Here is a 20,927-nt window from a genome sequence, read left to right as displayed (position 1 = left end):
GAAAGGATTTTTTGGATATAATAATAAAAAAAATTGTAATATTTTTTTTTCCTTTCTTCTTTGCTTTTAATCAAAAAAGATGAATTATTTTTTTTCTTTTTTAAACTCCCAATCAAGAAATACATTTCTCTTTTTTTTTTTTCATTTCCCTCCTTATTAATATTTTCTTTTCTTTTTTTTCTTTTCTTCCCGGAACTTCCAACCAAGGTGTAAAATTCCTAAATAGCCTGTTGTGGAAAAAGACACAAAGAAGAAAAAGAAAATCAAACGGCTCGCAAGAACACGCCATACCTCGCCCCCCAAACCCTATGGCAGAGAAAGAAGAAGGTAATGGATCGTGGCGGCAAATTTTCATGTCAATTTTTTTTTCCTTCGATCTCGGTTTCATGCATAGATATCATTAACTTCACTCGATGGTTTTTCTGAAAAAAACTAACCATAATTTTCAGATGTGATTAACAATTCCCCTATCGAGGAGGTGAGGCTGACCGTACCACCAACCGACGATAACACGCTGCCAGTCTTGACATTCCGAACATGGGTTCTGGGGATCCCCGGCTGCATCATCCTCTCCGTGTTGACGCAGTTCCTCACTTATCGTCAGTCACCGATATACATACCAGACCCGTGCATCACCGTTATGCTGTATCTCATCGGGAAGTCGATGGCCAATGGGCTACCGAGAAAGCAATTGAAGGTACCGGGGACGCCGTGGTCGTTCTCGCTTAACCCAGGGCCTTTCAACATGAAAGAGCATTGCCTGCTCTCCATGCTTGCCACTGCTGGCACGTATTCCCCTTATGGCTTTGAGCTTGTGGCCGTGGTGAAGGCTTTCTACCATAAGACTGTTCGACCCCTGCCAGCTTTTCTCGTGGTGATAGCAACTCAGATGAACTTCCTCTCCTTCATGGATCTCGACATGTTTCGCTGTAATCCAAATGATACCTCTTCTGTTTTTTTCCAAGTAAATGATTTCGACGCCAGATTGTCATAGTGTATGCGCACATAAAACTGGCCACATCATGTTACTAGACACACACACGATCTCATACATAGTAGTTCTTCTAGCGCATCCAAACAGACTGCAAAGCCGGAACCAGAATACATTGCTAACGATAATATGTGAAACTGTATCTTCAATTTGATTACCTGATCTATAGTTTCTGTCTAAAAAGATGAGTGCAGGGTTGTTCGTTATCATCCACGTTCTCTGCCCACTAGATCCTTTTATGAGACCTAAGGGCTTCTACTGGGTTGTTCCTTGGTTTATTAGCCAAAACTACCGTCAAATTAAGTTGGTCTCTGAGCTCACCAGCCAACCTCGCAGGTTTTGGGGAGAGCCCATGGTACTTAAAGTTTCGTTACAAGAAATTCGGCACAAATCCGAGAGAACTGGAGGTGATTCATTCAAACCATGTCCTATATCAATAGAGCCTTCGTGAATTATAGACGTTGCACCACACAGTTGCCCGATTTTTGGTGGGAAAAGATTGGAGTATGATAATAATATAGGTTTCTGCATCATGTAATTTTATGTTTCTAGTTTATAGCTGTGAGGATCACATTCTTTTTTACCAAAAAAAAAAAAAAGGGACACCATTGTTGGACTACCCACAACGTCTTTTTTTCTGCATGAACTTTAAAGCATACAAAAGAAAAAGAAAAAAAAAATTCTTAACCTTGTGTGCTAAGCATGTGAGGTGGAAGAGGACTCCTCTCTCCAGTCCGATGGAAAGAAAATTCTAAAGCTCATTGGATTCTGGTGATACCTTAAGATTTTCTCTATAAAAAGATTGCCACCTCTTCCCATTAGGCATTGCCCCTCATCTTCGATCAAGTCGCCGGTGAAATCAATGAGATTTTTTTGGTTTTCTATCAACTATTTCTGATGAGCCACTGTCATTCTCATTGGAAAAGTTGCGAGGGATGAGGTATGGCCTTTAAACCCTCTTCTTTTTTTTTTCGGATTCTATAAGCATTGTCATTGGTGGATAGTGGCTGGATTCTATGAGTAGGGCTTTCTCTTTTCTTGTCTTCTTCTATCTTTCCACTGAGCCAACCGCCATCATTGGACGTGGTCGTGCTTGGACTGCATGGCTAGAATCCGCATCGTCGGCGCTAAGAGGTCGCTGCTCGTGGGGTCACTACCGTGAAGTAGTTAGCCTAGAAATCTCCTCCCTTCCCTTACTTCTACACAAAGAAGAAGAAGAAACAAGAGAGAGAGAGATTAAAATAAAAAAAAAGAGAACTCTTCTCTTTTCTCTCTCATCTACATTTTTTCTCTCTCTATAATAGTGAACCATTGGTGGGTCCTAAGATGTTTTGTGGGTTCAAGTCGATCCTAGGAGAGGTCTCAAATTGGTGTTGTGTGATTAGGAGTCCCGAGGTAGTATTGTATAACCATTTATCCTAAGCATTTGTGATTTTTCGCTAAGGATTTTTGACATTATAATTGATTTGATGGTGAAGACTGGCTCTATAGTTGAGCAAATTATATGACCAGATGATGTTAAACTAAATACTATACCTCTGAGTTCGTAGACTGAGTAGTAGATCAGTATTCATTATATTTAAGTCAGTCATTGGTATAGATAAGAATTCTTCAACACAATCATCTACATGATTATAAAAATAATATATAGATGTACTTGCATGATTGATATATATTTTTATATATCAGTACATCCATTATGCATTACTAATTTGATGTTGCATGAATTATGATTAATGGATGCTTAATTATAAACATCATATTGAATAAAAAAATTATAATTTAACATAATTGATAAGGTGTGGGCGTCATCTGGGTTAATCGGTCATGCAAAAATGTAGTATATATATTGCATCAACCTCGAAATACGTGCAGCATTATGTTTGGCCTACCACAGGTTGGAGCATAATTGTGATTATTCGGATAGCAAAAATTAGACCATGACTTTAATAATATAGATAGTGCACAGATGGTATTTGGATAGATTGGTTATGCAAGACATATAGTATATATGCTAGGTCAAGCTTGAGCTAGCTAGAGTGCAACATTGTATTTGGCCTCCTACGGACTGAAGCATAATTATAATTAGTTCAATACCGAAAGAACAAACATAATTTTCTATAATTATAAGAGTGAAAAAAAGGGAAGCATATGAACTAGTTGGTTATGTAAAACATGGCGTATCAGTCGTGGGTTGAAATATGATTTATGGTTATTGGTCATGGGTAGAAACATGGTGTGTATTTGGCTTACCATGAGTTGGAACATGATTTTGATGAACTTAGTGTTAATATCAAATCAAGATGATGAATTATGTCTCATTGAAGGATACCTGGACTAGCCGGTATATATAAAATATGATGTTTGTGATGTCAACTGTGGGCTAAGATGCGGCTATAGATCATAGATAAAAATGTGGTGTGTATTTGGCCTGCCATATGTTAGAGCATGGACAGGTTTTGGTCCAGTAGCGAAATAATAATATTATCAAGATTAGAAGTATGTTAAGCAATTATTGATATATAATCTCATTAAATTATCATTAAATAGAATTGCTGATTAGTGATATATGATGTGTTTATAGAATTGTTATGATATTCTTCACTTATCAAATTAATGATGTATGAATCTTATTATTTTTTTATTAATTATATATATTCACTAAAACATATTTCATATTCATACTGGTGTGAATGTGGGAGATTCTTAATGGACTGTAAAACTCACTTCCTCTTTTTACTTTAGAGTTATAGGATATATAGCATCTGTTAGGTTGAATGTGAAGTTTGAGTGATGAAGTCATCTTTTGACCTTCATGATCTCTAGGACATTGTTTTGGGATTCATATGGTCGTGTCACATAGTCGACCCAAATGTTGGGTTCGGAGGCATGACAATAACACTTCTATTTAGATGACCTTATGATGTATATTATACTGCTTCTCCTTAGGAAAGTCAATGATTATGATTGGAAATATTAAATCCAACACTCACTTCTTGTATCTTCCTTGCTCACAAATAGCAGTACTAAAATACTTAAATTGAGTTCCGAAACAATGTGTAAAATAATATCAAACTAGTACTTGCAAAATTCCTTGAGTGTTTTCTAATGGTTTCGATGTTTCGGATCTGCTTTATTATTCTTCAGTTATTTTTCATCCAAAACTTTATTAGTAAAGTGACATAAGTCAATGAAAAACCTTAACCTCATGGTTTTATATTAAGTGATGGGACAAGCCATGCAGAGATGCCAAACTGTCATGCTACTCCCCCCACCCCCTGCTCCGAAACAGGAAGAAGAAGAAATAAACTAAATCATGTTATCTGATAGGAAAATCTAATGAAGTTCAATAATGTTGGAAGACAAACATGAATTTATTGTAATTATAAATTATATTAAATTATGTGTGATTGAGATTATTCATGCATGTCTAGATACAAGAGATATATTAAATGTGGGTATATGAACTTATGTCTAGAAATGTATTTGTGGCTTTTAGAAATATGTATGAGAAGTTTGAGAATATGTGTGTCTCTTAAAGAAGTGTGTGGAATATTAACTAATGTATTGTGAAGATCAAAAAGTCATATAACTCTAATAATTAATGTGTATGTGAGTAGTATAAATAGAAGTGGTTTCCTTGGTGTATAGTAGGAGTTGGATATGAAATGAATAGAAATTGTGATATTGTTCCTCTCCTCTTTTAAATATTTTCTTATCATATATGATTGAGTACTCCTCTCCTCCTCTATCTACTATGTTTCTATTAGTTTAGTTGCCAACAAGTTGGTATCAAAGCACAAGCATAAGAAGTACCCATCGTCAAATTCTAACAAAGTCGTATCAGAGTCAAATTTGGTCCTACGACAATAGTCAGAATCAATTTGGTTTTAAGGCAACAGTCAAAGCAAGATACAATCCAAAGAGGTGTAAAATGTGAAAGAATATTTCTCCACAGTTGAAGTAGGAAACTTTAGGCTAGAAAACCTGTTGAGTGAGCAGTTTGCAATTTGTGTGATACTCCAGATTCAAGATAAGAAATAGATATCCATTGAGACAATGCCAGTCAAAAGGAGTGACTCCACAAGAGAAGAAGACAAGAAGTCTTTCGTGGAAGAGATAAAGAAAGTCTCTGAAGAAGTGTAACTGTCAAAAAAATAATGAATTTTGATAAAATTTAATAGATAACAATATATCCGATAAGGTAATATCAACTACTGTAACAATCTCATTTAAAACAGTACTCAAAAATTTGCTTGAGAAATTAAATTAATCATCAGTCTCATTTTTATGTGAAATGTATGAATCAGACCATAATCTTACTTTTGTAGCTTACACTAATCTTGATGATGGATATGGAAGACATGTGATTTATGGAAGTGAAGCTAGTACAAAGAAAGAAGTAGAGCAAGAAGTAGCATTAAAAGTAATTAGACATCTCAGAACTATATATGACTTTATAATAAGAGACATGAACTATAAAGAACTATGAAATCTGAAATATAACCATCAAGAATTGACTGGGTGTACAAAAATGTGGTAGAGGAATGTGATGCATTGAAAGAAAAGCTAGCAATATTGGACAATAGTGCAGAGAAATTTAATAGCAATTATGAGAGGAAGAAAGAATATTTATCTTGAAGATATATTTCAACTGTCAGAGATTTTTCTTTAGAATGTGGACCAGTTGTGAAAAGCTGAAGAACAAGAGTTAAACAAAAATTCATATTAAAGAGAGGGGTGTTGGAAGATAAATATAAATTTATTGTTATCATAAATTATATTGAACTATGTGATTGACATTATTGATGTATGTCTAGGTACAAGAGATGTATTAAATGTGGGTACATGAACTTATGTCTAGAAATATGTTTGTGACTTTTAGAAATATGTGTGAGAAGTTTAAAAATATGTGTGTCTCTTAAAGAAGTGTGTGAGATATTAATTAATATATTGTGAAGATCAAAGAGTCATACAACTCTAGTAATTAATGTGTTTGTGAGTAGTATAAATAGAAGTAGTTTCCTTAGTGTAATAGGAGTTGGATATGAAATGAATAGAAATTTTGATATTGTTCCTCTTCTCTCTCAAGTATTTTCTTATCATATGTGAATGAGTACTCCTCTCCTCCTCTATCCATCATATTTCTATTGGTTTAGTTGCCAACTAGTTGATATTAGAGCATAAGCATAAGAAGTACCCATCACCAAATTCCAACAAATACTTCATTATATCATGTATTCTAGACAATGAGAACGATTATAGCATGCTTATAGTTGATTCTGTCTCATAAATTTCAGTCTGTTGTAAAACAAATTTTATGTATGTCATTCGTATTACAGGGACCCAAGCTAGCTCCATGTCAATAGGAAGTGTCTTTTTGGTGGTTTGTTCTAAAGGTTTCTGAGCTCCTTTATCAAACTCCTGCCATTAAGACTACGCAAGTCGGTCTAAAGTTACTAGGACAAAACCGAGTTGCCAGAAGAACAAGTAATTCTATTATTCCTTGAGATGATTTGCTTGAAAAATTGTGAACAATGTGTTTTCTTCAAGGTCAGCATTGTGCATGATTCATGCTAAAACAGTCTCTATTGATCACTGAAAGGTCAAAAACAATGATATGAAAATACATGCATAAGTCGCTAGCGATCAGTAGTTCTGTTGGCACCCATCTCTTCAAGTGAGAAATCTTAGGTGCAACCATGCGTGGGAGTGAATAATTTGTATTCTCAAAAAAGAATACAAAAGTCTAATTATGAAATCTGCCGGAACTGCTGCTAATTTGCTCAAAAAATGAATACAAGCACGCAAAAAAAAAAAGAAAAAAAAAAGACATTTGGTGACGCAGCATACTTTATGTACTCAAAATATCTATTCATATGCATGCAAAAGAAACAATTTAAGTAACTTAATGAATTAAGGCTTGTTCTGGTAGAATCAATTCTTGAGTTCATTCCTCCCTCACGATCCATCTCAAAAAAAGAGCACTGAATGCTCTATAAGTGTATAAGAAAAAAATTATGCAAAGCATTTGTTACAACTAGAATTTCACTGTTCTTATCTATGCTACAAAGGAAACTTACTGATTCGGTATTAATGTGCTATATTTAGTTGTTAGAAAAGGCCTTTGCTTGGACATCTACAGGATTGTTTTGGTGTCTTTTCGGAACTTTTGTTAAAAATATTTGATGATAAATGAAATATGTTACTCACAATTCTCTTTTCCTCATCTTTCATGCATAGTTTCTTGGGTATGGGTTTGCTGGTGTTTGCACTAAGTTTCTAGTGCATAATCCCTATATGTGGTGGCCTGCAACTCTTGTGGACGTGTCTTTCTATAGGTATTCTCTGATTCATGTCCATCTTGTCTTTCTCTTCTGTCCACTGAGAAGAGAGTCTTGCTCTCTTTCTCTCTCTTACTATGGAATAAAAAACAATATCTTTTGGTATATCCAGAGCAATTCATGTGTCAGAGAAAAGAGCAAAGGGTCAGCTAACGAGGCTCCAGTACTCTTCCTTATGGTTGCAGTCTCAAGTTTTGCGTACCATGTAGTCCCAGTTTACTTCTTCCCTTCTATCACTGCTTTATCATTCATTTGTTGGATATGGAAGGACTCGGTAACCGCGCAACAAATTGGTTCTGGACAAGCAGGGCTCGGGCTTGGATCATTCTCCCTAGATTGGATGACCACAACAAGCTTCTTAGGATCTCCATTAGCCACACCAATGTTTGTGATCTGTAACATGTTCATTGGCTTTGTCATAAAGCTCTATGTCATTGCGCCCATATCATATTGGACCAATGCGTATAATGCCAAGAGGTTTCCATTTTTCTCCCAAGGGATGTTTGATGCTGATGGACAAAAATATAATATTTCACGTATTATAGACGAGAAGCTACAGTTTGATGAAGCAGCATACAATAACTACTCGAAACTCTATTTCAGCATCGTCTACGTATATTCTAATGGGTTCTTTTTTGCTTGTTTAACATCAAGTATTTCCCACGTAGCTCTCTACCATGGGCGGTAAGTCTCGCATACTCTTGAAACTGTGATTGATTTTTCGTTTACATATAAGATAATTTTAGAGAAAGAAATTTCTTGTATATATTGTATACTCAACTATTAGGTATTTTGTAGGCTAGGGTTAAAAAGGTTTAAGATATATTTCCATCTTTTTAATTTGTAATGAATATTTACATCTTTGGCTCTTGGTAGATCACTGTGGAACCAGGTTAAGAAGGCATACAAAGGACAAGAAGAAGACATTCACTCTAGACTAATGAAACAAAATTATAAAGCTATTCCTCAATGGTGGTTTTATTTGGTCTTGTTTTCAATGGTCGGTTTAGCAATATTAACCTGTCAAGTATTCAATGAACAAGTCCAACTTTCTTCCTGGGAATTTTTGATAGTACTTGCGATGGTTTCTATTTTGCTACTTCCAAATGCTGTTCTAACGGCTACTACAAATATGGTAAGATGGATTTATCATTTTCCTTTCAAATTGAATATTATGCTGTAGTTAGTCACGGCATGGTGAACTTTACTTTAACTGTAAATCAAAATCCATCATCACATCACAATTTTCCCATAGCTTAGTTTTGAAAGATATAATTGCAAATTCTTTGTTAAAGTGAGCCATTATGTACATCCTTAATTTTTAACTTGTTTGAGCTTTGATGTAGGGCATACCGATAAATATATTTTTTGAAATGCTTAACGGATATCTAAGTCCAGGCAAGCCAATTGCAAACATGACATTTAAGATTTATGGTACTCTTGGCGTAAGTATGGCTACGCAAGCAATTTCTTCTTTCAAGCAAGGTCATTACATGAAGATACCTCCAAAATCAATGTTCCTTGTTCAGGTAAATTGCACTAAACCATGGCTCTTCATGATAATCCTATTCAATGACAAAACACCATAGGCGGAGAAAAAAGTAATGAAGGAAGACTTTCTAGTACCCTATTTTACCAATTTGTTATCAACAATATCTGCATATATCTGATGACCACTGTCTTGGCATACCGAAATGAAGTACATCTAAGTGGTTTGGCATGGATGATATTTCTAACTAATTGCCCCTCTTTACACGAAACAGATTATTGGTACAGCATTGTCAACGACTGCTAGCTTTGTTACAGGATGGTGGATATTTAGCTCTGTTCCGCATATATGTGATCTGGAAAGACTACCCAAAGGAAGCCCATGGACGTGCCCTAGTGAACGCATAGCCTTCAGTGTTGGAGTCGCATGGGGACTTGTTGGACCACAAAAGATGTTCTATCCTTCAGGCACTTACTCTATGATTTTTGTCTTCTTCATCATTGGATTACTCGCACCAGTTCCAGTGTGGATCCTATCACAAATGTATCCGGAAAAGAAGTGGATTCAGCTTATTACTATGCCGGTCATATTTTACATTGGTTCCATAATGCCTCCTGTTTCTGCAATCAACATCTGGCCGTGGATGGTAGTTGGTACAATATTCAACTACGTTGTTTTTAAGAAGTACAAAGGATGGTGGGTTAGGTACAACTATATTTTATCCTCTGGGCTTGACATTGGAGCTGCTTTTGTGGCTGTTGTAGCAACTATCCTTTAGGTTCGAGATACATACGGGATCAGCTGGTGGGCACTGGGGCTAGATGATCATTGTCCTCCAGCCATGTGCCCTACTGAACCAGGTATAGTTGTTGAGGGGTGTCCAGTCTTCAAATGATAACTACGTCGTTGATGATGTCATTACAATTTGGCATGCAAAATAGAGCACCTCTCCTCCCCCGTCATGAAGAGTGGGAACACAGCAACTCATTTTCAGTTCAACAAAGATCGATGGTTAGTAATGTGTTCATCACCGTGTAGAAATTTATCTTTGGTCTTCTTTAAGCAATATACCGTGGCTGATATTGAACGGAAAATGGGCACTCTGTCAAGACGATTAAAATTTCCTATTTTATCCAAAGTACCTGTGAACATAAAACTAGATGTTACTTTAGGCATTTTTCAGGATATCTAGTGATCTTACAGTCTAATAAATCGTAATAATTGAGGTGCATAGTTCGAACATTCTGGCAGTGCTTTGCTTGGACAAATAATTCCTTTTTTTTTTTTCCCTGTTTAGTTTCAACTTTGGAGATCACTGATTAAGCTTAAAAACTGATTGTACTTTTAAGGCAATATATGCTATATATTTTGAACATTTAACCATTAAGGATGTTGATAAATTAGAGTTTGAAAAAGACCTAATAATAGAGTTAGAAGAATCAGAACAAATTATGATAGAAAACAATGCTAATATTGATAATCTCAAAATGATGGTAATATTGAAGGTATTTGTTATGGTGTAAGAGGGAGGACATCATTAGTCCCATATTGATTGTAAGTCAAGAAAAATTATAACTTATATAGGAAGGGACTATCCTTCCCACATGAGATGTTGACTTTTAGATCAAAACCTAAAGGGGCAAAATTATGAGACCCATGGATTAAAGTGGATAATACCTCACATGCCAAGCCATAAGTTCTTGGCTGCAACCAGTAGATCTAAGGTAGGAGACGATCTCTATAATTGTGGGGCTCCTTCCGTTCGTACACAGACTTTTTCTTTACTGGGAGAGGGATCATTATAAAAATAAAGAGGGCACTTCCCATGCTTATACAAACTCTCTCTTGATTGAGATGTTATATTATATAGGAGTGATGGTATCATTAGTCTCTTAGAGGAAGTTAAAAAATTAGAGAATAGAAGGAAGAAGAATATATCGAGAGAGAAGTGATTGCATATCTTGAAGATATCCTATAGACCTATATTTATATGTAGAGATTGAGATATCATAAGGAAGGAGAATCAAGCATTATTCCTGTTGGTGCAAAAATCCGTCTGCATCGGAGAAGCTAGAGTCGAGGGAGTCGCGGTCGCCGCCGGGACCTGCAAAGAAAGTCTAAACCAGAGTTGGGGGTGCTCCGGCAAGACCCTCCGATGCTCAAGTCAGTTCTCTGCCTCAACAAGAATGGAGTGCTCGAACGAAAATTTTAGCAGAGTATCGAGATAGAAAATGAGGGCTTAGAGGATAACGTATCTGGGGTCCCCTTTTTGTAGGCGGAGGGTGCTATAGGTTGATAGCGACGTTTGTAACCATCTGTCAATGGACCGTTCGGAGCCAGGAGGAGTCTGTTATGAAGAGTAGTGGAGCAGAATCGTGACCATCACCGTGACCCGCCACGTGGAGCCTATTGCGGGGAGTGATGCGGCATCCATTATCGCGACTCGCCAGAGGATGGAGGAGCCACGCGGTATCCATCACAGGAAGTGGAGCAGAGTCATGACCATTACTGTGGCCTGCCAGGGAGTGATGGAGCAGCGCGGAATCCATCGTAGAAAGTGGAGCAGAGTCGTGGCCATTACAGTGGCCTGCCAGGGAGAGATGGAGCCGCGCGGAATCCATCGCGGGAAGTGAAGCAGAGTCGTGGCCGTTACTGTGGCCTGCTAGGGAGTGATGGAGTCGCGTGAAATCCATCGTAGGAAGTGGAGCAGAGTCATGGCCGTTACTGTGGTCTGCCAGGGGGTCCAGGCCTGTCGGTCGAAGTTCGGTTGAGGTGTCTGACGAAGAGAGATAGCTATCCTTCCGAGAGGAGCTCGGAGTCCGGCCCTTGTAGGAGTTCGGGGTGAGGTCTACCTGCAATAGGAGTCCAGGGCGAAAGTTCGGTTTCCGTAGGAGTCCAGATGGAGACTACCTGCAGTTGAAGTCAGGGACGAAGTCTGGCTCCCGTAGGTGTCCGAATGGAGACTACCTGCATTCTGAGTCGGGGATGAAGTCCGGCTCCCGTAGGAGTCCGGATGAAGTCTTCCTTCAGTTGAAGTCGGGGATGAAGTCCGACTTTCGTAGGAGTCCGGATGAAGTCTTCCTGCAGTTGAAGTCGGGGACGAAGTCTGGCTCCCGTAGGAGTCCGGATGGAGACTACCTGCATTCTGAGTCGGGGGTGAAGTCTGGCTCCCGTAGGAGTCCGGACGAAGTATTCCTGCGGTTGGAGTCGGGGATGAAGTCCGGCTCTCGTAGGAGTCCGGATGAAGTCTTCCTGCAGTTGAAGTCGGGGACGAAGTCCGGCTCCCGTAGGAGTCCGGATGAAGTCTTTCTTCAGTTGAAGTTGGAGATGAAATCCGGCTTCCGTAGGAGTCCGGATGAAGTCTTCCTATAGTCCGAGTCGGGGATGAAGTCCAGCTCCCGTAGGAGTCCGGATGAAGACTACCTGCAGTTGAAGTCGGGGATGAAGTCCGACTCCCGTAGGAGTTCGGATGGACACTACCTGCATTCCGAGTCGAGGATGAAGTTCGGCTCCCGTAGGAGTCTAGATGGAGACTACCTGCATTCCGAGTCGAGGATGAAGTCTGGCTCCCGTAGGAGTCCGGACGAAGTATTCCTGCGGTTGGAGTCGGGGATGAAGTCCGACTCCCGTAGGAGTCCGGATGAAGTCTTTCTTCAGTTGAAGTCGGGGACGAAGTCCGGCTTTCGTAGGAGTCCGGATGAAGTCTTTCTGCAGTCCGAGTCGGAGACGAAGTCCGGCTCCCGTAGGAGTCCGGATGAAGTCTTCCTTCAGTTGAAGTCGGGGATGAAGTCCGACTTCCGTAGGAGTCCGGATGGAGACTACCCGCATTCCAGTCGGGGACGAAGTCCGGCTCCCGTAGGAGTCCGGACGAAGTATTCCTACGATTGGAGTCGGGGATGAAGTCTGGCTCCCGTAGGAGTCCGGATGAAGTCTTCCTGCGGTTGGAGTCGGGGACGAAGTCTGGCTCCCGTAGGAGTCCGAATGAAATCTTCTTTCAGTTGAAGTCGGGGATGAAGTCTAGCTCCCGTAGGAGTCCGGATGGAGACTACCTGCATTCTGAGTCGGGGACGAAGTCTGGCTTCCGTAGGAGTCCGGATGAAGTCTTCCTTCAGTTGAAGTCGGGGATGAAGTCTAGCTCCCGTAGGAGTCCGGATGGAGACTACCTGCATTTCGAGTCGGGGATGAAGTTCGACTCCCGCAGGAGTCCGGATGAAGTCTTCCTTCAGTGGAAGTCGGGGATGAAGTCCAGCTCCCGTAGGAGTCCGGATGGAGACTACCTGCATTCCGAGTCGGGGATGAAGTCCATCTCCCGTAGGAGTCCGGATGAAGTCTTCCTTCAGTTGAAGTCAGGGATGAAGTCCAACTCCCGTAGGAGTCCGAATGGAGACTACCTGCATTTCGAGTCGGGGATGAAGTCCAGCTCCCGTAGGAGTCCGGATGAAGTTTCCTTCAGTTGAAACTTGGGTGGGGTCCATCTGTCGGCAGAACTTGGAAATGTTGCGGAGGCTCGGCCACCGGAGAGGTTCGAAAAGATGTCGCCGAAGGTTGGACGTCGGTAGAACCCCTGGAGGGTCACTCCTGACACGAACTTCGGCTCGGAGGGAGGATTTTATACCTAACACTAGTCTCCCTACTTTCGAGTTCGAATTTCGAATGAAGAAAGTACAGAGAAATTTTCTCAGCCGAAGTTGTCCCCTTGAATCCTGTGCACGATCGTCCTCAGATATTCTGACATTTAATGCGTGTGCCGGAGTCTTTTCAAATCGGGACGATCCGAAGGGACCTTTCGGATTCTCGCTGGAGTGTTGGCCCAGGAACAATGCAGTAATGGCTCTGTCAGCTGTCGCCGCTTTTAGCCGCCTGCTGTGACGAGTGGGACACGTGACGAGCGTGGGTCAGCCTGGGGAGATTCGCAATCATTATAGCACCGGATCCCAGGGTCTATTTAAACCCATCTTTCTGCCTTCAGGAGTCTCATTCTGTCTGAGAGTTCTGTCGGTGTCTGCCTTCTCTCCGAGAGCTCTGACCCTCTTTGGCATCTACTTTGGCCCTAAGCGTTCTTCGAGTCATCCCAGTCCTCGCACCTCTGCATCCTTTGGAGCGATTTAGATTAGTTTCTGAAACTTTTGTTTCTCTTCTTGCCATCTAGGTGCCCTTTCTCCTTCATTTTTCTTTCTGCGCATTCCCCTGGTTTGGCCCCCCACGAACCTTTCGCCCCTTATTTCATCTGATTTCTCTAGGATTTTTAGGGTCCTAGCTTAAAATATCTTCTGGCACCTCTGCCACTAGTGGTTCCAGGAGTTCATCCGCCTCAGCCCCCCAAAACCCTCATACTGTAGACGAACCCTCAACTAGGGCTGGGCCTCGTCCGATTTTTGCGTCGAGTGCCATTCCTTGTTCCCTGACTCCGGATGAGCTTTTACTGATAAGGGTTCAATACGGAGTTCCCCCGGAGTACGATCTGAAACTTCCTGATCTCGTCGACCGGACTAGCACCCCCCCACCTGGCCGTTTCTGCCTGTACCAGGAGGCCTTCCGTGCCGAGCTCCGTCTTCCACTTCCGCCCTTCGTCGTCGCTCTTTTTCATTTTTTAGACATTTCTTTGACTTCAGTCACACCGAATTCCTTTAGATTTCTGATAGGGTTCCTCTCCCTTTGCCACGTAGTCGAAGTCCAGCCATCTCTTTCTTTGTTTAGATATTTTTACACCTTCAAGCGCCACCCCTCGGCAAAAGACTGGTGGTACTTCTCCCCCCAGTTTGGCAAGAAGGGGTTACTGAAGGGTACTCCCTCTTCAATCCATAATTGGAAGAAAAAGTACCTCTACGTCCAATGCCCGACTTTGAAGCTGGGACTGCCCCTTTGGGGTTTCCTAAGGGACTCTGTCTGCCGGGCCCCAGCCTGGGGGAGGATGACCTTCAGGCCACCCAGAAGCTTCTTAGTTATTCGACTCCTTCCCTTCCCAACCTTATGAAGGAGCAGTTTTTGTTCAACATCGGCTTGAGCCCCCTGGATCCTGCGAGTATCCCATCTTTCCTTTCCTCTTCTTTTCTCTGCTCTTCTTCTCTCTTTTTTCTCTCTTCTTTCTTTTTTTTTTTTGCACGTCACTTCTTCCTTTTTCACTCCATTACTGATCTCTTTTCTTCTTTTCTCTTTTTTTTCTTAGGAATGGACGTCGAAGCAGCACGGATGCTCGCCAGGGGCCTCAAGGCTCACAAAAGAAAAAGTGTCGCGGCCTCCAGATCGGTGAAGAAGGCCAGAACGGAGGAGACGAACTCAGTCACGCCTACCCAGATGGCACCCGCGATCGACGTTCCTTCAGACGCTGAGCCCCCGGCCCCCCGGGCCTCTTCAAGGAGTTCCCCCACTGAGGTTCCCGTTTCGGAGGCCCGCTTCGAGGAGGTGCCAGGGGTTGAGAGGGGAAGGAGAAGGAAGTCGGTGGCCCACAGGGTGAGCAGCCATCGGGCCGCCATCGAAGAGTCCCATGGTTCCGAAGAAGAGCCGGGGGAGAATCCTTTTAATGACAGGGACCTGGTAAAGCGACTGGTCGATGGCTGCGTCTTGCCCGAAGTCGTCCAGAGGATCGTTCGCGCCGATCCCGAACAGTGGGTCTGGGACTCTCTAGGATCCTTTCTCGAGGTAAACAGGTTCACTTTCCTCCTTCCCCTCGCACCTTCATTTAATTAGCTTCCCAACTTTCGTTCTGACCTCCTAGCCGCCCTTGCAGATCGGGCACCAACTCCTTGCCAACATCGAGGCGACGAACCAGGTGAGGAGGGATGCCATCCAGGCAAAGGAGGGTCGTTGGGCCGAAGCCGCCCGCCTCAAAGAAAAGGCTGCCGAGGTAGCCAACCTCCAAGAGGCCCTTGAGAAAGAAAAGCAGGCATCGGAGGAGACGATGAGGAAGGCGAAGGCTGAGGTCGCAAATTTGATGGAGCAGATTTCGGTTCTGATCTCGGAGGTCAGGGTCCTAGCGGTGGAGGAGTTTAAGGCCTCTGCGGAGATGAGGGACCTGAACGTCAAGTTCGGCCAAGAAGCATTCATCAAAAGATTCGAGCTCTGTCAAGAGAAGGTGGTCAAGAAATTTGCCGAGCTCAACCTCAGCTTCTTGGACGAGATATCTAAAGACGAAGCCGGGCCCTCTTCCACTGCCACTGCCACCGCAGCCCCCCTTTCGAGGACACCGAGCTCCCCAACTCCCATTTCAGAGGTCTAAGACCTCCGACTTTGTATTTTTCTTTTATTGCCATTTTTTCTTTTTTCCTTTTGTCTTTAAGAAATATTCAATCAATAAAATTGGGTTTCTCCTTATGGAGGGCTTTTCCACTCTTCCTCCCTCTTTTTTTCTCTCTGCAATGAGATGCGCCTTGACGCTTTTGTCTCCTGATGGCAGTGTCCGACCGAAGCACTTCTCTTGCCACAGGAAATTCCGCTGAAGTCCATGATTCAATGTTTGAAGAAGGAGGTTCATCATTTAACAAAAAGGTCGAAGGAGATGGATGACGAACTTCGCAGGTTGAGGAAGAGTCACTCTGAGGCCGCCGTGGAGGCCACCCACTTTCGGAACCTCCACATGAAGGAGATCATAGAGTATAGCCGGAGGAAAGCAAACTTCGAGAAGGAGCTCGAGGAACATAAGAAGTGCACCAGCGATCGATCTTGGGCGCAAGCTGCCAAGATCAGCTCTCTCAGAGTGGAGCTGTCAGCTACACAGGAGAAGATTAGCCAGTTGGAAGGAAGCTCGTCCCGACTTTCGACTCGGGCCGACTGCGATCGGGAATGGTCGAAGAAGTTCTCTGACCTTCAGCAACAGCTCCAGGATGCCGAGGTGAGCTATAACGCGTACCGTGCCGGTTGGTGCAAGCAGGTGGATGACTATAGGGGAAAGCTCAGGATGGCAACCGACGAGGTTGCCCGCCTTCAAAGATAGCTAGCTGAAGGAGCTCAGTTTGCTCCTGTTCGGGATCCCGACGAACTCCAATCCCTGAGAAGAATCGTAGAAGAGCTATCTGTTGCCCTTGGGGAGGGGAAGGCCGAATTGCAGCAACTGAAGGTCCAGCTGGTATACGAGCAACAGGCAGTCAAGGACGCGGAGGCAGAATTCGAAGTCCTGAGAAAAAGACATCGAGAGGCGGAGAACAAAAGTCAGCGAATTCATCGGAGATATATGGAGATGCTAATGAAAGAGAAGGAATTGGAAGAAGAAGTCGAGAGCTTAAGGCACTCCCTGATGAGGGTCAAAGCCGAAAGTTCGAAGTTGGAGGAAGCCGGGCCCCCCTTAGGGCTCTTTTTATCTTTCGTCCTTCTATGTGTCTTTTCTTGCCGCTTGTTTGTTTGTTGGCGTTGTTATTTTTTTTTTTTTGATGTCGATGTCGTCTGGAGGTTCTTAGTCGTTGCCGCGTCGGCTCGCTTTTCTTATCATCTTTCTTCTTCAGCCTCAAGAGCTCTGTAATGTATACTTAATTAATGACATGAAAAGAGAATTTTTCGTTACCTCTTTTACTCACATGTTGAGTTGTTGTTTGCCGAGCTCCTTTCGGTTTTTGCCTTGCTCAATATCGATGCCGTTCGGAGGTACTCAATTGTCGTCGTGTTGACCCATCCTTTTGTTTATGGCCGCAGATTTGTCCGAGGCCGCTCGGGTTTGACGCCGTCTTTCAGAGTTCGAGCTCGGAGGTCCGGGCTTCTCGTCGTCCTGAGGAAGCCATCTTATCCTTGGCCTGTGTTGAGAGCTTTCTTGAAGATCAGAGATTTCAATAAGAACCCCAATCCTCACTGAGATGAGGTTTCCCGCATCTTTGATGTGATTTATTTTCCATTCGTCGCTGATGTAGTTCGTCGCTTTTCTTTTTAACTCTCCTCTCCTTTTTCCTTTTTTCTTTTTGTGAGGGTTTTCCCTCTGCTCTTAGTGGGGTCGCGGGAGCGCGAAGGGGCCGCTGAGAAGGTCTTCTTCTTTCTTGTCAGGTCTCGAATGACGGGACCTTAATTGGTGTCAGGACGAGGTTCTTCTGATATGATCAATTCAGCTCAGGTTAGGACGAGGTTCTTTTTCTATTCCTAACAGGGCTGCGAGGGCACATATGGGCACTGTATGGCCTCTCCCCCCATCCGGTCTACGAATAATCGGGCCTTTGACTTTGCTCATGTTAGGGTGAGGTTCTCCTCCTGTCCCTAACAGGGCTGCGGGGGCACATATGGACACTATATGGCCTCTCCCCCCATCCGATCTACGAATAATCGGGCCTTCGACTTTGTTCATGTTAGGGCGAGGTTCTCCTCCCGTCCCTAACATGGCTATGGGGGCGCATATGGGCGCTGTATGGCCTCTCCTCCCATTTGGTCTACAAATAACCGGGCCTTCTACTTTGCTCATGTTAGGGCGAGGTTCTCCTCCTGTCCCTAACAAGGCCGTGGGGGCGCATATGGGTGCTGTATGGCCTCTTCCTCCATCCGGTCTACAAATAACCGAGCCTTCGACCTTGCTCATGTTAGGACGAGGTTCTCCTCTTGTCCCTAACATGGCTGTGGGGGCGCATATGGGCGTTGTGTGGCCTCTCCCCCCATCCAGTCTACAAATAACCGGACCTTCGACCTTGCTCATGTTAGGACGAGGTTCTCCTCCTGTCCCTAACATGGCTGTGGGGATGCATATGGGCGCTGTATGGCCTCTCCCCCCATCCGATCTACAAATAATCGGTCCTTCGACCTTGCCCACATTAGGGTTTATTTTCATTGTCTGAAGGGGTCATCCCTTGTCGTTACAAGTACATGCCAAAAAGGGAAAGATGTGCAGATCTAAAAGAAATCTTGATTTAAAGCGGAGTCGTTCGTAATACATTTACAAGTTTTCAAATCCCAAGGCTGTAGAAGGTCTGCTTCCTATCAAGATCCTCCAGAGACGGAGTTGATGATCCCGATTGGAGGCCGTTCTTTGGGCTGCTCTTCTCTCCTCGATGGCTCAGGCTGCGGCAAGGCCCTTGGTCGGTCCTCTCTACCCTCAGGCCGACGTCGAATGAACCTGTCGAGCCGACCTCGTCAGATGAGCTCCTTGATCTCATCTTGGAGCTGAATGCATTCCTCCATGTCGTGGCCGTGGTCATGATGGTAGAGGTAGAACTTATTAGGATTGTACTTCTCGGAGTGCGTGCGCATCCTTTCTGACCTCGGGAGCTGCTCTCTGACTTCCATCAGCACCTGAGTTTTTGATGCGTTGAGGGGGGCATAGCTGCGAAATCTTCTTGGGAGAGAGCCCCGTCGAATCCGGTGCTCTGGGCTTCTCTGCCTGCGTGCTCGGAGAGGAGTCTGGACGTGCTTGTGCCCGGGAGGAGTTCGAGAACAAGGCCGAGCTTCTCTCGGCCCTTTTTCAATTGCAGGCTTACTCGAGTCTCCCGCCTGCCGCTCTCTCGCGGTCTCCTCATCCTTCATTTTGAAGGCTTCTTCTGCTCGGGCGTACCCTTCGGCCCGAGCCAACAGATCAGCAAAATTTTTGGGGTACTTATTTTTCAGGGAGAATAAAAGGTCGTTCTTCTGAAGGCCGCCTTTCAGAGCAACCATCACGACCGATTGGTCCAAGTTTCGGACCTCCAACGCGGCGACATTGAAACGATTGACGTAAGCCCGGATGGACTCCCTCTGCTTGATGTTGATGAGGGACTCCGAACCCTTCCGGGGACGCCGGCTGCTAACAAAATAAGCCACAAACTGGTGGCTCATCTGATCAAAAAAAAAGATGGTACCCGACTTCAGCGTCGAGTACCAGTTTCTCGCCGCTCCCTTTAAGGTGGACGGGAAAGCTCGGCATAGGATGGCGTCGGGCGCGCCATAAAGCAGCATCATTGTCCGAAAGGCCTCCAGATGGTCAACCAGGTCCGAAGTCCCGTCGTAGCTTTCAAATTGAGGGAGCTTGAAGTTTGGCGGGATCGGTTCCTGCATGATCATTTGAGAAAAGAGAGGGTCAGTACAAATATCCTCACCATAAGCGGGGGGTGCGTGGCGGAGTTCCTCGATCCATCGGTTCATCTCTCAGAGCCTTTGATATAGAAAATCCTCTCGACTGCGGGTCTCGAGGGTCTTCTGACAGAATGGAGGTAGAGATCTTCCAGGAGTAGAATTGTGATCCGACTGAGGGCTCTCCACCCTCGGATTCATCTTTTCGAAAAAGACAGGGCGGCTGGCCCAAGTGGCCCGCCCTACCATCGGATTTTGGAGTTCCGACAACATTCTCTCCGATCGCACTGACGTCTGTGGCTGTTGCTGTTGCTGCATAGCCTGCACCGCTTCAGCGAGGCCTCTGATCTGCTGGGCCAGTAGGTCGAATTGTTCCGCACCAACCACCGTTGTCGGAAGAGGAAGAGGAGGCTGGGAAACTGGAGGTGAGGCTGGAGCTTGAGATCGATCGCGGAGGCCGTGGATCGCCGAGTGGATGCTTTGCGGGGGACATCGGGTGAAGATCTAGCAGAGGAAGGAGAAGAGGATGTCAGAGAAGATGATCGGAGGTGGTCCCGTTGAGCGCTCCTTTAAGAATAAGGGTACTGCGAAGATGCCGCCCTTCCTCTAGCGTCAATCTTGTTGGTGCAAAAATCTACCTGCGTCGGAGAAGCTGGAGTCGAGGGAGTCGCGGTCATCGCCAGGACCTGCAAAGAAAGTCTAAACTGGAGTTGGGGGTGCTCCGACAAGACCCTCCGACGCTCAAGTCAGTTCTCTGTCTCAACAAGAATGGAGTGCTCGAACGAAAATTTTAGCAGAGTATCGAGATAGAAAATGAGGGCTTAGAGGATAACGTATCTGGGATCTCCTTTTTATAGGCGGAGGGTGCTATAGGTTGATAGAGATATTTGTAACCATCTGTCAGTGGACTGTTTGAAGCTAGGAGATGTCTGTTATGAAGAGTAGTGGAACGGAATCGTGGCCATCACCGTGACCCGCCACGTGGAGCCTGTTGCGGTGAGTGATGCGGCGTCCGTTGTCGCGACTCGCTAGAGGGTGGAGGAGCCGTGCGGTATCCATCGCAGAAAGTGGAGCAGAGTCGTGGCCATTACTATGGCCTACCAGGGAGTGATGGAGCCGCACGAAATCCATCGCAGGAAATGGAGCAGAGTCGTGG

At 43.9% G+C, this 20,927-nt stretch overlaps 1 protein-coding gene across 1 annotated transcript; it reads left to right on the top strand.

The window, feature by feature from the left end:
• The first annotated feature begins 308 nt into the window (after positions 1-308).
• LOC140855310 (oligopeptide transporter 5-like) lies at positions 309-9,602 on the top strand. Its single transcript, XM_073251185.1, has 8 exons — positions 309-327; positions 450-929; positions 5,323-5,417; positions 7,235-7,348; positions 7,448-8,019; positions 8,212-8,470; positions 8,682-8,864; positions 9,099-9,602. Exons 1-8 carry the CDS (start codon positions 309-311, stop codon positions 9,600-9,602), a joined length of 2,226 nt encoding a protein of 741 aa, XP_073107286.1.
• Positions 9,603-20,927: the final 11,325 nt, after the last annotated feature.

Source organism: Elaeis guineensis, chromosome 2 (assembly GCF_000442705.2).
Source record: "Elaeis guineensis isolate ETL-2024a chromosome 2, EG11, whole genome shotgun sequence".
NCBI classification, from domain to species: domain Eukaryota; kingdom Viridiplantae; phylum Streptophyta; class Magnoliopsida; order Arecales; family Arecaceae; genus Elaeis; species Elaeis guineensis.
Note: the sequence above shows the minus strand (reverse complement) of the source record. Positions and strands in the feature narration are given on the sequence as shown.

What these genes read in the sequence shown, in the direction of transcription:
- LOC140855310 (XM_073251185.1), top strand. An exon ending in ATAGGTATTCTCTGATTCAT is followed by an intron (nt 7,349 to 7,447) that starts GTCCATCTTGTC and finishes TGGTATATCCAG; the next exon opens with AGCAATTCATGTGTCAGAGA. An exon ending in AATCAATGTTCCTTGTTCAG is followed by an intron (nt 8,865 to 9,098) that starts GTAAATTGCACT and finishes TACACGAAACAG; the next exon opens with ATTATTGGTACAGCATTGTC.